The sequence below is a fragment of the Euwallacea similis genome, chromosome 8 (genome assembly GCF_039881205.1).
Source record: "Euwallacea similis isolate ESF13 chromosome 8, ESF131.1, whole genome shotgun sequence".
Taxonomy (NCBI): domain Eukaryota; kingdom Metazoa; phylum Arthropoda; class Insecta; order Coleoptera; family Curculionidae; genus Euwallacea; species Euwallacea similis.
In genome coordinates, this window is record NC_089616.1 from 218,425 (window position 1) to 236,505 (window position 18,081).

General features: G+C 36.3%; 1 protein-coding gene across 8 annotated transcripts in view; it reads right to left on the bottom strand.

Annotated features, from left to right (window-relative positions):
* Window positions 1-3,857: 3,857 nt before the first annotated feature.
* zfh1 (Zn finger homeodomain 1) overlaps window positions 3,858-18,081 on the bottom strand; it is a 204,654-nt gene continuing 190,430 nt past the window's right edge. For 4 of the 8 annotated variants that reach the window (XM_066392831.1, XM_066392834.1, XM_066392835.1 and 1 more), the window contains 4 exons: window positions 12,036-12,343; window positions 8,496-8,636; window positions 6,606-8,436; window positions 3,867-6,443 (listed from right to left, as the gene is read on the bottom strand). In XM_066392831.1, the coding sequence (XP_066248928.1) occupies window positions 6,250-6,443; window positions 6,606-8,436; window positions 8,496-8,636; window positions 12,036-12,343 (2,474 nt within the window). In that variant the 3' untranslated portion in view covers window positions 3,867-6,249. Of the gene's footprint in view, window positions 6,444-6,605; window positions 8,437-8,495; window positions 8,637-12,035; window positions 12,344-12,391; window positions 12,851-18,081 lie in introns of those variants that run through there. The other 4 variants (XM_066392836.1, XM_066392838.1, XM_066392832.1 and 1 more) reach the window with 3 other exon arrangements.

Below are 18,081 nucleotides of genomic sequence, written 5' to 3' on the forward strand. Positions count from 1 at the left end.
GTAAATTGCGAGTTAAGATTGAGTTCCACGCTGATCTGATTTCCGGCTGTCCGAAAAATCACATTCCTACTTGACTCTGACGTTAAACATTTGGCTTTTCCTATGACTGAACCTTAATTTTATGTTTTATTGTGCTGTCCACTTACAATCATTCCCTCCCATGTTTCTGTTAGCGAGGTCGGGCGACAGCGGAGGGTGGCGGACTTTGCTGGTCAGCGGTTTTTCTTGAAGGTAAGGAGGTGGTGATTAAAAATTTCACCTAGAGCACCAGACGTGCTAAGACCGGCCCTGAGCAAATACATACCTACATGTCAAGTTCTTTTGAAATTGCTCTAGATTAGATCAAATCCATACTTTCCCAGGGCTGGTTGCGAAACTCGATTAAGTAGATCTGCAAATAAAACACGCTATAAGTACCTACTAATCATCAACCGAAAACCGCTAAAACTTAAAAGTTCCAGCAGTAAACTGACTAGCAGAGACACTGAGCAAGAACGATAGTGAGTAGAAACTTTCCACTTTAAATGCCCATATAAAGTCCATAAAAAGATCAAAATTGTTATATAGGATGCTATTATGTGACGAACTGTATAGTTGTGCTGCTCAGTTCTTGGATAATGAAATATTCTCTTATTTTCTGGACCATTAAAAAACACCTTGGTATTGAGTAACTGTTCAAGTGTCTTAACCTATTGCTACGTATACATTAAAGACAAAACAATTACTGAATCTCAGAGCAGAATGCCCTAACGGATGATCATTTGAGAGGGAGCATCGCTATGCGGAACATCGCAGCAAAACCCAGAATTAGCAAGAATATCGCTCTGCTAGCAAAGAAAAATCTTGCTGTTGTTGAACACGAAGGAATGATAAATTATTTCAGAGACCACCAATTTCATATGGCTATGCATGCTGCATATGACATAAGGCGTGGATAGCGGAGTTCACATTAGGAATAGATGAACTGCCAAAAGAAAATAGTTTTTATTTGGTTTAAGACGAAATTTCCGATCAAGACATTGCTCTAAGAAATAAGCTAGGCTTAGAACCTAACAACACAAGAATACCTACATATACAAGAAACTGATTCGAGCATGCCATGTCGTTCTCAAGCCGTCGCGTCACGTGGCATTAGTTCGAATAATGCAATACTAAAAGTTGTTGAGGCAACATGTATTTTGTCAGTTTTCTTGTTGTCAATTCTCCTTGGTTTTTTTTTTATTAACTTTCAAAATTTTTTCTAGCAAAAAGTTTTTGAAAAATTAAATAATTATTTTATTTCCTATAAGAATTTGATGTGCGAGTTTGAAGATGACTTTCATAAGCGATCTATTTCACCATACCTCATATCGTATAATATACAGTGTGATCCAAATTAGTGATGCAGGTATTGGAGTGTAGAAAACTGTAAGAGATGCAGAGATGGTTAAATGGGCAGTTTAACGAAACAATAAAAACTCGTATCCGGTTTAAAAATTGCTTTATCTTGAAGTGTTTCTATAAAAATGGGAAAATGTACTCAAAAAAATCTTATCTACAGTGCTTAGGTTTGTACGAACCTCATGGAGAATTACATTAATTTAACAGTAGGAATTTGGGTTATATGAACATAAAAAAGAAACCAGTAACTCCATACTATAGTCGTTCATATACTTTATTTGTAGAGATTAAAATACAATTTCTAATAACTTGCCGAGTTAAGTTTTTACATTATACATCCCGTACGTCTATCGTAATCACGGTCTTTACACGTCGGTCTATAAAATATCATAAACAAAAAAAGCCTAAAAACTACTTACAAATTATCAAAACGAACCGAGGAACGCACTATACAATCGTAAAAATAAACGCCGTTATTTATCTAAATAAACATTTATTTATATACATTTGCTCTTTGGTAAAACTAGCCAATGAAAATTGCAAAACATAATTAACATATTAAACGATATTTGTAACAAAAATAATTAGGAAATGCAACAAAAATTAATACAAAAATAAAAATCGACGTTAGTCTAAATCTACGTACTAAAATGAGGCCGGTAAGTGTCAGTAAATACATTATGCCTTATTAAACGAACCTTCCAATTTATATATAAAAGCTCTCTATTTACATTTGAATAAATATATACAGAATGTGGTTTCAAATTCATCCCATGGGTTATAACCTGTATATAATTATAAATTTGTCAATATAATATATACCTCTGCAGTTTGAGACGAGTATCGTATTAATAAATGCTTTATTTTATTAGAGATTAAAATTTTAACATTAGCAGTCCTATATTATTTATGTATATCAATAAATGACTATGTTATTGTCAAAAACCTTATAGTATTCATGTACGTTCTTATATACCACACATTGGAAATTATTAGCTTTATATAAGTATCGTTATCATATAGGTACACAACTTCTTATTGGAATGGTTCAAACGTTCTTTAACTCTATGAAAATACTCTAAAATATAAATTATCTTTCACCTCAAAAAACCGCTATGGGTAACTTAAATCACCGTTTGCGTTCGCTTCCTTGTTCACCCGAGGAAAAGTTCATACAATATGTATAGTACTTTGTCTTCGCAATTAAAACATCTATAAAAACGTTATTAGTAACAATGGCACCATCTTCTTCTTTGTATAGGTAGGTGAAAAATTCTATCTGCACTACGTATTGTCAATTAACACCTCTTAAATGCCGTTTATTGTACTGTTTGCAAAAGAAAGTGGATGGAGAAATAAACAAACTATTGGACCCTGTCTGAGAAAAAAATTGATAAGTTTTAGAGAATGAAAAAACAGTAATGGAGAAACTGAGACATACATGATTTTCTGATGCATTAAGACAGGTTCCTTTATTATTTAGATTTCAAATACTCCTAGAACTAAATTTTCACTTCGATGTAGTCCGAAACCCAATTTTCTTTGACGAATAATGTACAGGACGAATAAATTATACAGGAAGGTTTTAAATCGTTGATTCAACTTTGGCACTTGGAATTTAAGCAATATAAATACAATATCTACACTAATATAATATCATACATACTACAAATTTTTATTTGGAAAAATGGTTGTATCTTTGGCACATAATAAATTGGTTGAGATTCAATTAGTTTTTGGTATTATGCAGCTGTTGCAAAGCAATATTACTATAAAGATTGCACAAAATAAAAAAATTGCCTTTTGTGCCCCATGCCTGCATTTACACCACTGTGGCAGTGGTGGAAGACAATGGATTTTCATATTTCTGGTACTAATTTGTCAGCCTAACAAGTGAGTATTTTACAGGTACCAGAAAACTTATATACACACACGAACGTAATAACTATTTACTTTAATTGTATCATTAAATTGCATGATCAATGGCAAGAAGAGTAAAATAAGGAATTTTCTTATGAGCATGATTTTTGTTCGAGTTTTGGTTTAGAAAATGTTTTCGTAATTAAGGAATAACTTTATAGCAACTAAAACACTTTTGGAAACTTTCAACATTTATTTGCCTTACTGGAACGGGGTGTGGTAGTCTGTCCCCCTTCCACAACAAATTGCTTTCCTAATTAACCTTATTTTTCTTTAAGCAATTACACTCAGTATGCGGTAAAGTATCCTTTCCCGCTTTCGATAGGTAAATGATCAGAGAGAGAGCTGATGAGATAGATTAGAGACATCGTTCTTTGAAAATGTTTTCAATTTTCAAAATTCTGATTTAACAGGAAAAAATTACCCACGACTTGGGTTGACTGAACGAAAACAAGAGTAATAAATGAAGAGTTATGAAACTGTACTGAGTGGTTCTAAATTGACCCCCCCCCCCCCATAACTTTTTAATTTTTTTTCAAAATTCAAAAGCAATACTAAATACGACAAAAAAAGTACCATCTTTTGACGTTTATGTAGCTTATGTCACCAATAGTGTAAAATGGCCGATTTTTTTAAATTGAAACATGGTTCAAATGACGCTTCAAATTAAAGGTCTTTCAAAACTGCATTCAATAGTGTATTGGAATTCAAAATCAAGCAATTGACTTTTTGATAAAAACACGTATACATTTGGTAAAAAATGCAATACAAACTCAGTTAAATAGTACGTAAACGATGAAAAACTTGTTTGTTGATAGGAAATTGGTGTGTTTTGTGCTCACAAAGAGTCTTTGATCATTTTTATTTATTAATTACATTTTTTTAACACAGACTTGTTTGTGAGCACAAAATGGGAAACAAAACAATTTCCTATCAATAAACATGTTTTTTCATTATTTACGTACTATTTAACCGAGTTTGTATTGCATTTTTTTGTCAAATTTATACCTGTTTTTCTCAAAAACTAACTGATAGATTTTCAATCACAATACACTATTGAGTGTAATTTTAAAAGGTCTTTAATTTGAAGCGTCTCAATTTAAAAAAAATTGCCATTTTGAGCTACCGGTGAAGTAAGCAGCATTTAAAAAAATAACTAAACGTCAAAAGATAATATTTTTTGTCCTATTTAATGCTACCTTTAAATTAAAAAAAAAATGTTAAAAAGTTACGCTTGGCAAGACAATTTAGAGCCACATGGTATTTATGTGCTCAATATCTTGAATTAGATATTATTATTAATTTTCTCCTCATTCTTTGTTTGAAACTGTACAGTCCATTTACTCAACTTAACTTGGATCAATCAATTTGGCGAAAAAACTCAATCTAGTGTTCCAGCAAACTTGGGATTTTCTTAAGTTGATATCTCGATTATTAATTATTTTCAAGCGGATGAGGAAAGAGATGATTACCAGTATTTTGTCGTCGTGCTTGTTTAAACCATTATTAAGGGGATAATTTGTCCTGTTACTCCAGTATCTACTTAATATTCTTTCTGTTCTGAAAAGAGGGGCACTGGTCTATAGTTTTAATTTTGGGAAAATCCAAAGTTCCTTATTTGAAGCAACCTTTAGTTCAATCTCTTCTATGTGTCCTCCATTTTGTAATTTTCTGTCTTTCATTTCATGCTTCTTTTGGCATAATTTTATTAAAATTTTCCCCTTAAGGAAGGACACAAACTCTATTTCCTCTAGCGCTATATTTCTCCTAACAAGTTTGCATTTTTTCATCTTTTTCTCGTTTTGTACTCTTTTTGCAGATTATTTCTCGTCTTATACTAGTACTCCTTTGATGCTTCAGACTTATCCAAGAGGTTAATAGATTATTGATTTTAATCTTTTGCATTTACAAGAATCCTTGCCAGATTTTTGAAAATTTGTTGCTTTACCAATTGTTTTTGTTCTCACCCAAATTGTCTCCTCTGGGTAAACATTTCTTACTTTTCAGCTTCTAAAATTCCCTCAAAGCCTTTCACCAGGTTCTTCCTTCCGTAGTTAAATTTTATCTTCGATGTCCATGGACAGAATTTTGATTTTGTTTCGAATCTGATCAATACTGTCGGACTCTTGAAGGTAGGGGTTTTCTCCATCAGTCTAGACAAACTGTCTCCAACCTTTCCCTGCATTTCTTGGTAAATCCAGTATCTGTCTGAGCTCGTTCTAGATATTATGAAGAACTTTCCGGATCGATCAATTTAAATGACGCGATTTGCAGTTGACTTATCTCTGATATTAAAGCAGATATAACCCGTATTATTGACTAGATTTCCAGAGTTTGCACTTAGGTTCAAATCTGGTTTTCCGTTATTTGAAGCTAATATCAAATTCTTCAAAAATTTGAGGTAAAATTATTCGAATCATTCAAACCAGTTTTCTGCTTCAATTACAGAATATTCTACGACACACAGTTTAATGATATTTTGCCGATATTCTTCAACTCATCATAGATTTAAAGATTATTATAGCTATTGCTAAATATTTTTGATTTTGAGGTAACTTTTCCTGTTTGATTTCATAAAAAGTAAAGCTTATCAAGACGTTCATAAGTCTAAAAATTTCCAAAATTTACTTTTTTCTAAACCGAAACTCGTCAATCCTCCCAACCCATCAATCTGGCTGAGTATGTATTAGTCATCTGGCAATGGTTCCAATAAATCTAATAATTATGGCACGAAATTCACAGCTATAAAAACGCTAAAGAGATTCCAAATTCAGAGAGCATTTCATGTCCCTTTTCATTTCATTTTAATTTTCCCAAAACGCAAAACTCAACGCGGGTCTAAAAACTTAAGTCTATACACCTAAACAAACACGTCAGAAAAGTCAACAACAACACCTGCTAAAGTGCACCATGACACAAAAGAATCTTATTTACACTTGCCACGCCCAATTATTCTCTGTAGGGTTTACAATACGAGTATCGGTGGTTCATGTGCTGGCTGTAGGAACCCGAATGGGAGAACCTCTTTAGGCACTTGCTACACTGAAATGGTTTCTCGCCCGAATGGAGTCTTTTGTGTTCTGTTAGATGGTGCTTGTGTTTGAAGGCTTTCGGACACTCGTCGCATTTGTGTGGACGTTGACCTAGAAAAAAAGATAACTCGTCAGAAAATGCTACAATGCCAAAAAGGTGAAGTGAATTGAAACCATTAAAGAGAATACAGTGAAGTCTGAAGTCACCTTGTTTTCTACAGTTTCCGTTTGAACATTTTAAACGTGAGTATTAAATTGGATCTAGTTACTCACCGGAGTGCTCGTACTTGTGCCTCGCCAGCGAACTCTGTTTCGAAAACGCCTTATCACACTGATCACACTGGAACTGCCCATCCATTTCAGGCTCCCCTTGCATCGCGGGACTTCCCATACTTTTCATCAGCATTTCCTGGACTTTGGCCCTCTTGCTTTGCAGGTCCTCTTCACAATGTCCTAAGTCTTGTGCCGAGTGACTGGAACCGGGACTTAAACTCGACATTCTGCTGTTAATCAGATGGGAAAGATTGGGCAAATCCCCGAACTGCAGGAGATGGTCCATGGGTACCATGCTCATGCCAGGCAACGCGGATAGTTTATGTGCGGGTTGAGCCAAGATTTGCGCCAAACGGCTGCTGTTGTATTCCAGAGGAGAAGACGATTGTGTCATTCCCTCACACGAGTTTGAGCCTTGAAAATGGTTCTGAAAAGACATGTAAGGCGTAGGGCTGCGTGATGATTTGCGGCTGAGATTCACAACTTCGTCGTGGGATTCGGAATGACTTACTGAGTGAGGACGCGCCGGGGAACATGAGGGTGAAGTGTCGTTAGATACGCTGCCTCTCTTCACCGATAGGTCCAGGGGTTGTTCTGAAATTTCCGGGTGTGGCACCTGAGGTTTAGCAGGCGCGGAATATCGAGACCCTGAGGGTGTTGCTGGGCTGTAAGGGACCTGCACTAGTCTGCCCTCCCTTCGGTCCCTAGCACGAGTGTTTTGAAACCACACTTGTACCACCCTCACAGGAAAACCGATACTTGTGGCAATATTGTCCAACTCTTCTCTTTTTGGTCTAGGATTCTCTTTATATTTGTCTTTGAGTACCCTCAATTGCTCCTCGGAAATCAAGGAGCGCACTCGCACTTTTCGCCCGTCTTCATTGACATGGTCCGTTGTGGTATAATTCTCCGAGTCCATTTCGTCTAAATTGTTATAGCTACTGCCTCTGTCAAAGTCATGGTCTTCGGGCCCGCTTGCGCTTGAATCGGATTTGGGCGTCAGAGCAGCCTCTAGTTTTGCAGCCAAGCCCTCACTCCGAGACTCTTTATTACTCTCCTGCTCTTCCAAACCATGTTCATCTTGGGAATGTACTAGGGAAGTTTGATTGGTGTTAGACTCGGGCTTGTGCTCACTAGGCCTGTCATCAACATTGATTTCACCGTGTTGATGGTCGCTGTCCTCATCCATCACCAACTCTCCAGACTCAGAAGCATTCGACTTGGATAATTCATCCATTTCTTCATGCTCATGGTTGATATCAAAATTGGTGTTGCTGACTTTATATTCTTCAGCTCTAGGGCGGTAATGATCAGTCGTAGTACTGGGTTCAGGGCCTGAGGTATCCATCAGGGAACTCCTGCTGGGACTAGCAGCTTGCTGCTGCTGGTGTGCGTGCTGTTGCAGCTGCTCCAGAATGTGCCCCAAAGCAGTCGCGGGGTATGGATTTATTGAGCGATTCAGAAGACTGTGTTGGGTCAAGTAGAAGGGAGTCATCGAAGGACTGACTGCCAGTTGCGAGTGAAACAAGGCAGCAGCTGCGTCTGAATACTTCGGCAAAATTGCCATGTATGGGGAATTATGGTTGGGACTTCCAGAGATGTTGTTATTAATCGGACTCGCAGAAGGCCTCTTAACGTTCTTCACATTTTGAGGAATAGTCTTATCTAAAAGCGGGTTGTTCAGGGCGGCCCTAGTCCTCCCTAGTTTGAGATTCATTACTAAGCATTTCTTGGAGGTCATGTGACTAGAATAGGAACCGGAATGAGAGAAACGTTTGCCGCAGTTACCGCACTCAAAGGGTTTTTCACCGCTGTGAATCCGGATGTGTTCCTGAAAAAATAAAGGACGACGTGAATTTTTGACGAGAAGAATAATTAAGGAGGGCTCACCTTGAGGTGATGCTTGAATTTAAAGGCCTTATCACATTCGTTGCATTTGAATTTTCGCAGAACGGCGCTTTCGTCGTGGCTGATCATGTGGCGTTGCAGCCGGTAAACGTTGGCAAAGGTTTTGTTGCAGATCTTGCATGACTAGAAATAAAAATAAGATCAATTGTAAAACAGGCGAGAAACCACAAAAAGATTAGGGCGAATTTAATTCTTTTCAAAAGAAGCCAGAGACTGCATTTCTAAGGAGAGTTTAGTATAATTAGAGCAAGTTCTTCAATATTCTGTTAAACTTCATATAATTTTTGGTCAAGGCTAAGAAATAACATTGGTCAACGAAAAACACTTACAGTTAGTTTAGGTTAGTTCGAGTAGTTATTAACTGACAGCTAACTAGACTTTGCAGAACCAGTCCTTAGTTATCTATTTTTCAGAACCACTGGAATCAAAATCAACTGATTACAGTGGTTTGTTTCAAAGAGAAACCCTATCATGAGGGTCTTAGTTAAAGACCAGTTTCCTTCTCAGTTCTTTCGTTCCTTTCTAAGATATAGAGACGAATGACATACTTTTAAGCGACACGACGGTTGGAAACATTCTGAAATTTCTCGTTTGGAAAGAAATCTTGAAAGTTATCTGGAGCTATCTGAACGAAAGAAAGTCGGTGAAAGAATCTTTCGAGGGCGCTTCTTAATAGGATCTTTCGCATTAATTTAGCTTTCTACAAACAAGAACTAAAACAAGGCAAATCCAACTACGTTGCACTAATCCCGGAAAACAGGTGACCGCGGTTGACGTGCCATCTAAACCTCCAGATACGCCCTGGAATGCTTTTTGCCCGGCAAAATTAGGAAATTTTCCAGCGACGGCTCCCCGATAACAAAAACAACGGTTCCAGAAGTGGGATAAGTAATTATTATTATAACGGAGGATTTCGGTCCGGACAAGTCAGGTATAAAGGCCCCTAAAAGCCCATGGCGCAAAAACAAATGCAATTTGATCGAATCTGGAGTATGGGTAGATTGAACTTAAGTGGCAGCAGTTTCAATTAATGCGGCCATATAAACAGCACGTCAAGTAGCGGGAGCAAAAGTAGTTTACAAAAAACGAAAGAGCACTTAAAAGAGGCGTGAACTGACTAATATGGCTGCTAAATTCATTTAAACATGTTGGGAGATTGGCGCCATCGACTTTTAATTTATACAGCCATGCAGGAATGTATATGCGGTCTGAAACTGTGTTGTTTTAATGGTCTAGTTTTTGGTCTTGCGGCATTTTCTTGCGCGCCACTGCCTGGAAAACCAATCCAAGACAATAAAAGCGATAACAAAATCGATCGTTAAAATGACTTTAAGATATGTTTCGTTCGACGTCAGCCTTAAAGTCTTTCACACGGTGTTTAGTTCCACACGTGGCATAATTTTTTGTCCGTTATTCTCCTGTAGGATCACTTGTCATCATGTCGGGATATCTGTCCACGGTCGGCTCTATCTCTGTCTGGATAGATTAAATTGCTCGCGCCCGAGTGATGTGTCGGTACTTAAAATAGCTATAATAGACCCAATGAGTTATGTAGAAAAGGCAACTTTGATGCTCCCGGTTCTGGACTCTCTGGACTGGAAACCAGTCACTAAACCTTGCAATTCACCTAAGACCGAGGACGCAGAACAAAAAATGTATCCTTCCCGAAATAGAAGCAGCTCAGCTACAAAGGCGTTTTGTTTTAAGAGTAAATAAAGAACTTTTATGCCCGGTTCTAAATTCGTCCGCTTGCACCTGGACGGCGTTATGTGATTTCGACGACACCTGGCAAATACAAGCAATGGCAATTTACACTCAAAACACCCTAAAAAATGAGTCCTTGGACCCCTGGAATCACAAAAACTCCGTATTTTATGGTGTAGTCACAATATTTATTACGACAAATGAACTTTACCATTAAGGTTAATAGAGCTGATTATGGCGATTGGCTCAAATTTAACTGGTTAAGTTGGTTGCGTGTGGATGGGTGCACAGATCTATAGAAAATATCAATGCGGGCAAGTTTATTGAAGAGCAATGTATATTTATTTATGATATGACTTTTCATTTATCAAAAAATAGTATTTTAATTGAACTTCTCTTTGAATCTCCAGTCATGAAGACGTTAAGATCATTAACACCCTCCCATATTCACCGTAAGCGTACACGTTGCCTTAAGTCTCGGCGCAGCTTAAACTGACACTTTTGCATGTAAGTGTCAATTTAAGCCACGTTCAGTCTTAAATTTCTCTTGCGACCTTACCGCAAATGTGAATTTACGTTAACGTGAGATAAAAAAAATTTGTATTGAAGAAAAGAGCGGTTCGTAGAACAACTAAAAAATCCGTTGCAAGTGCTAAGAGTAGACATGAGATACACGTTTAATATCGTCTGACGGAAAGCTACAAAAGTACAGATGAAAAACTGCACTTAAAACACAGTGAATGACGGCTGAGGAAAAGTCAGGAAAATAACCAAAAAGAAATTTAAACTCAGAACTCAACGGCACTTGGTACGTAAACAATGAAATAACATATAAAAAATCTTGTAGTGTCGCAATATGACATAAATTACACAAAATAACATTTTCTAATGAAGTTCATATATTTTTTTCTAATTTTACTTCATTCTTAAAAAATTATTAAGAATTTTTTTTCCAAGAATGTAGGAATGGCTAATATCGCATGGGGGAATGTCCAAATGGTGCTCAGCAAACATACATACTTCGGCGTTCGATTTGCTACAAAATGCACTAGGACTAGGATCAAGATGCAAAAAATGAAATAAAACACCTGAACAGCCTAAACTAAAACGGACTCGCTGATTTTGGTCTCTGTTATACTTATCATTACGAAAACCTATTCCACGAGATACCCTAACTAAAACAGGTTACAGAAGTTCAAAATTAGATGTTTTTGAACCTTATAGTTCCTATAATAGCGAAAGAAGGATTTTTCTACGAGTCTTTCCAATACTTCAATTATTAAGGTATTTTTTCCAAATCTATTGATAAATTCAGCAATAACTCTGCGACGAAAAATTACCATTCTATAAAACCTACGCCTCTGTCATCTCCATTGCGGTTCGTTCAGAGGTGCTAATCGTTTTAGTCGGTTTCATTTTCCGGTGTAGGTAGGTTAGCGAATGTGATAAAAGCGCACTTAATCATGTCGATAAGAGTGAACGTGAAAGTAAAATTGTCGGTTTTGCATGTATTTATATAAACAAAAACACAGTTCTAGGAACTGGCATGATAGCTTAGATGCTGTCGAAAGCGCTAAAAAATGACCGTTGAGTTGGTAGATTCGGATACTTTTGTGGTGAAATAATGTGACTAGTCCCCTTAGAGATAAACGTGCCTGAATCATTATATTAGTGTGCAAAAGTTTATAAAATATTGTGATAACTAAACAAAGCTAACCAACAAGCAAAAAATGAGTCACTTGACACAAAGTGATGCACCTCATCAGATCGAGCAAGAGATATGCATTAGCAAACCACACAAAACCTTAAATTACTTACCACATGCGCATTAGGAGAGTGAAGCAACTCATGCTTCTCCAGCTGCTCCTTTGCCGAAAATGACGTATTGCACTGCGAGCAGTTATATCGACCCCCCGCAGACACCCCAATGGGGGTTGGGGATACAGCACTGGTCACTGATAGGCTGTTCTCTGAGGTAGCTGTCAAATCTCCATGGGCAATGTCCATGTGCTCTTTGAGCGCCTGGAAGCTCTGGCAGCCCTTCTGGCATTGCGGACATTTAATGAAGAATTCCGGACTGGTATTGAGCTCTTCTTCCTTTAGGGCTCCGTTGGTCAAGGACGGAGCTGAAACAAAAGGTTTACATTAACCATCCAGCTTTAAAAACTACGTACGGTTCTCAGGCCTGCGGAACAGATGCTGTATATTGGTTTCCATATCAGAAATCATTTTGGGATAATTTTGAGGGGGTACCCTTGACACTTAACGTTGTTAGTTATTGTTACCTAAGTTGGCGTTGACAATTGGTTTTTGTTGCCCGGCTGGTGCCCCGATGGCTTTGAAAGCTGGAAACCGCCTGTTTAATAATAATTAAGCGTATAATACAGGATGTCCCTAATAAATGTTAAGTTGCTTTAATTATTTCCCGTGTTGAGCGACACGGCTGTGTATACCTTTGGCTGTTTAATGATTAAATTGAAACCTTTTGTTCGGCAGGAAAAATGAGACTTAACTAGCGCAATATGGCCGCAGCGAGCGGTAGGAATAATATTTGAATATCTCTAAACATTTATATTAAGGTGGAGTATTCTTGGATATTTCCGTCGTGGCCATCTACTTAATTATGATGTGATTGTTTGGGAAATTCATTCCTTTTTTTTTGTACCTTTGAAGTTCCAAAGGTTTTTTTAATCATTTTATGGGACTTAAGAACGATGGGTTCCATATTGTAAAAAATTAATGCGCAAGTTTGTTAATAGATATTTGGTAGCTTTCTGGTTAGTGAAAAGTTATGACACGTCTAACAGAATCCTAGTATGTGACAATGTTCGTCCTTAAAATTAAATGAGAATCTCCAGTTTCTAAAAGAACGAAGATTTGCAAATGTATTTCGTGGTTCAATTGGATGGTTTGTTAAACAGTTGCAATTATTGAAACAGATCCGAATGAAATCCTGAAAAATCATACTTTTTTCAAGATTTCATTTCAAAATACAGTACTTGAGACGCTAACTGCAGCCTGGGGCACTTCTAATATTTTCGAGGTTTATTCAATTAGAAGCTTAATATTTTTGTGAAATTACTGTCAAAATAAAGTGCTTAGCGTGATTTAACTAGATTTTTATATAGTAAAATTAAATTGATATCGAACTTTATAAAACAGGTTAATGCTTTACGGAAATTTGATAGAAATATCTGACCCCCATAACGTTGGCTCAGGTTTAACTTCTTCTGCCCAGAATTGACCTTCGGATATTCGGGGAAAACTGAATGATTTTAGAAATTGAGGTTGCTTTAGGTTCAGTTTTGTAGTGTCTGAGTTTCAGCTTAAAATTTCTATACTGGATTCCAACAAAATTGACTAATATCGGTGAAAATGCTACAAAATATCCGTCTATGAGTAGTTTTCCAAATTTTATTAATACTCCTTTTTTTCAAATTAGCAATAATCATCTAAATGCAATTTTGAACCCCATCCTTTGGTAGAGGAGAACCCAGAAGGGGGGCACTTTCGGATAAGTTTATGTTTATAACTAGCGTTATTTTTAATCGAAGTACCACCTCCCAAAGTTCTTTGTATACATTAGGAAATACCCCGTATAATCTTAATATATGGCAGTCCTCATAAATATTTTATTTACTTTTGTGTAAAATGGTTTTAAATTCTCAACTGACATTAAAAAAAACACGCTAATTTACAAATATTTTTGAAGGATTTTTAGTTCCAGAGTACTTAGCGTAGATTTGAAAAAAAATTGCCTATCGTATTATGTATAATTACCGAAAATTTCCCCCCTCGTCGTAGCAATGTTGCTACAACTCCTATATTACTACTATGGTAAATATCCCAGGTTTCGGGATCAACACTACCGACTTATGATTTTAAAAGGATAAGAAAAATCTAACCGATAAAATAATGAGAAATAGTGTTAAAATTGAAACTTCCCCGTGCAAAATTCTTCCTTGTCCCAATTGTTATGTGAAGATTCTTCACCATCTCAGTATGAATCTTTTCAACTATTGTGAACTGAACACCATTTCAAAATCTGACCTTTAAGGCGGCTGTTATTTGTAGGAAAATCAGCGTTTCTTATAGTCCTTTGAGAATTGTCATTTCAGGAACGTGCAGATTGATTTTAAAGTATTGATGGTATTAAAACTGCCATCTGTCTAAAGTCTTGGAACGTGTTTAGGTACTAGAAATGAGGTCCAATACCTACATAATATGTCTCACAGACAAAAGATCCCGTAGTCTCCAATACCCAAAGTCAATTTCCAAGTCCCATAACGTCAATTAAAAGACACTATTAACAGGAAGACTCAAGGTGGTCCAACATTTTTTTCGCCCAAGAGGTTCCGACCAAATGTGCTTTTGGGTACCTGTGGCTACAACTTTTGGGTATTTAAGAACTTTGAATGGAAGTTAAATGTTTCCTTTTCAATATGCTTCGCAGTCCATAGAGCTCATAAATCAGGTAAAGCTGTAAAGCATGGGTCGTGACGAATGTTTTTTTTAGTAACAATTTCATGTTTATACTTGACCATAGAGCATTATGCACCTGCCCCCTGAAATTTAAGGCCCACCCTTAGAAATTGCAACCTGATTACTAACAGGTAGTGATTCAGGCTCTTTAATGGCGCAGGTGTAATTTAGTTGGTGTAGGGGTGAGCACCAATGGGCAGCACTATCTGCCATTTGAATTACCTAATGCTGTGGGGTCGATAAAATGGATGCATGCACCTGTCCAATGAAATTCAAGCCCCACCTTTAAATTGCAGGTACTAAGTAATTAAGGGCTTTGGACTATTCACAACTTAACGTATGGCACCACCACCAATAGGAAACTTATCCATATAGACTTGCAAAAAATTTAGTTAATTCTTAACTTTTTAAGAAAACATTCTGTATATTATAGTATTTTTGAATTAATCATAAAATTATCGAAATAATTCATGTGCCATAACACCATTTCGAATATCAAGTGACTTTGAAATATAACAGTTATGTGTCTCACCAATTCGAACGGCTGTTTTTTCATCAGATTCAGTATATTTACTTATGTCTATCAATCCTCCAAATTTGATTAAATGAAGTCAAACATTTTTGAGATAATAACGATTCCATACTTTTTTGACGCTCTGTATATAATATATCAAAACCAAACTAAAAGGCTGCGAGTCGCGTCTACCAAAATTTTAGTAAAAATGGGCCGAACGGGTGAATCACCGATAGAAATTGATTTTCGCATGCGAGGTTGCCAAAGTGTCATTTTATGATCGGACGCCTGTTGGTCGCAGTGTTGTGAGTTTGGCGTTATGTTAGTTTTTTTGGATAGAAATATGTCGGCCGATAGACCGACATATATCGGTATCGGCTAAAAAAACATATCGGTCGATCATTACATAAAACGTATGTATAAAATAAACTGTATTAAGAATGTCTATACAGACAGCAAATTTATGATCTAAATTAATTGATTCTGTAATTTATTATCGAGAGCAAAGTTAGTAAGCCTGCCATTTCGCCCTGGATTGATGACAGCGAATGAATCGCTTTAACATTGTCCACTTTTCCCTCGCGTTTCGTCATGATTTAGGTCATGATTATCCCTATGTATGTTTTTTGGCGTCAATCTGGGTGTTTTATGGACTTTGTGATGAAGGTAGATTAAAAATACCTTTGTTTATGAAAAAATTATAGTGTTAATGACACGATTTTGCTCGTGCGCGCAAAATTGCTCGCACAAGTGCTGACTCGGCTCATAAATCACGCAAATCTTCATAAATCTCTCATTTTCTATTTATCGCTTAACTTTTTTATTTTATTTTAGCGGGACAACTAAAAGTTTTAGCGCCAGCTTTACAAACAAAATTATTCCTTTTGTGACGCCGTGTCACGTTGAATTATTCCAGTTGGACACAATCCAATTTTAATAAAATGCTTTTGTATCGGGTCGAAAAAACGACGGCTTCGCACGAATCAAAGGATCCCTCGCCACGTATGAAAATACCTCGTTAGCATTTTTATACAAAGGGGGATGTTTCGGGTGAAAAACGGTGTATGGATGTCATAGAGGCTCACCGACTTTTCTTCTTCTAATACATAAGTAAATCCTTTAACATTAAAATTTAAAATCAATCCTAGATACCGAGCATAATGTTTTTATTCAGCCTCACTGTTCAGATTTGAAGAAACTCGTAAGAACTATATCGGCGCCGTTTTAATGAGTCTAGCTCTTCACTCTAGGAAATACTTCTCGCTCCTCGATTCTTATCAATTAGAGTACTTTCCTTATTCTGGGTGCTGAAATTGTTTAGAGTACTAAATTGGATCAAATCGATAATGAACGAATGAAGTTTCCCTCTAGCTCAAGGTTATTTAATTTTAGCCAAAAACCAATGAAGATAGATCAAAATCCTTCCTCTATTACATTTTTTCCTACTTCATCATTGAAGCGAAGTTTCTCTGAGTATCCATCCAGATATTCAATTTACCTCAAAGTTCAGTTCTTCCTTGTTTTCATTTGACTTCAATAACTTTACCTTCTCGCAGTCCTTTCACATGCACACTCTTTTTAAATAAAAATAAATTTAATAATAACAAATCAATTGGTAATTCCATTCAGTTAAAACAAAAATATTAAGTTAGTTAATTGCAGGCACTTGAGAGTACTAAAGCGAAATTTTATATTATGAAGAAGACTGAGAGTAGTATTGTTTGAGCTCTTTCAGCGTTTTTTGAATTAAAAACGAAGGGCTAATATATCGAGATCCTGGTATCTTTACCAAGAAGGTAAAACCCGGGAAATAGGACCGATTTCTGATTTCAGGATTTCTAGCGAATTACCTTGCTAAAAAGTGCCCAAGAGGTTAAAATGTTATATAATATTGGATCTAGGAAGAGGAATTTTCTTCTTCAAATGATTCAGGAATATATGCAAGTGTTAATTAAAAAAGTAAAATTCCTTTAAACATGAGCTCCACAAACTTAACTTTCACCAATTGCTAGATGAAATCCTTCTTAATGGTCATTAAAGGAATCTATGACACTAGCTTGACGAAAAGTTTCCGAAAGACGGTAAATAGACTTTTATTATATCTACACTCGGTCCCTACTTACACCCCAATCAATTAAGAATAGAAATTTTGTGGCTGAAGTATGCAGATGTCCATGTTAAAATCTGTAAGACCTGGAAAACTTCAGATCCAAAACCAGCAATAAAAATTTTGAAAAAACTGATTAAGTTATTGATTGATTTTGCATTGTTGCAAATCAAAAGTTTAATATTTATTCTTGAAATCCTTAATTCCAAAGTAACAATATTGTTGAAGTAACTCACACTAACTTGTAACTCACACAGGAAGTAAAGCAAATCATGCGAAAGTGTTTACAAAAATAATAATTCATAATTCTAATTATTAAACTGTTAATAAAAACTTTACCGTTTTGCTTATGTTAAAGGTGGATGTTTGGGTTAAAATCGCGAAACGGAACCTCACAGCTATTAATATGGATCGGTGCATTTGCCACGAATTTAAATTTACCTTTAAATAAATATTTATGACCAATTAGAAATAAACAGTCTTGCATATGGTAAAAAGTTATTAAATTCTCCGACCAAATGTTTATATACTGCAATATTTATGTAAGGACAAAGAAATCTAGAAAACCATTTTAGAGTTTAGACACCACCCAAAACCCCAGAAATTCCTACCTGAATATCCAAAGTTTTTTTACGGTCTGTCCGATCCAAAGTATCGTATTTCATATGGCACTAATAAGCAGAGGGACCCTTATACCTTGAAATATCTCATGATGTGAATAACAACAGGAAGGCCGCGGACAAGGTGGTCGCCAGGTTTTT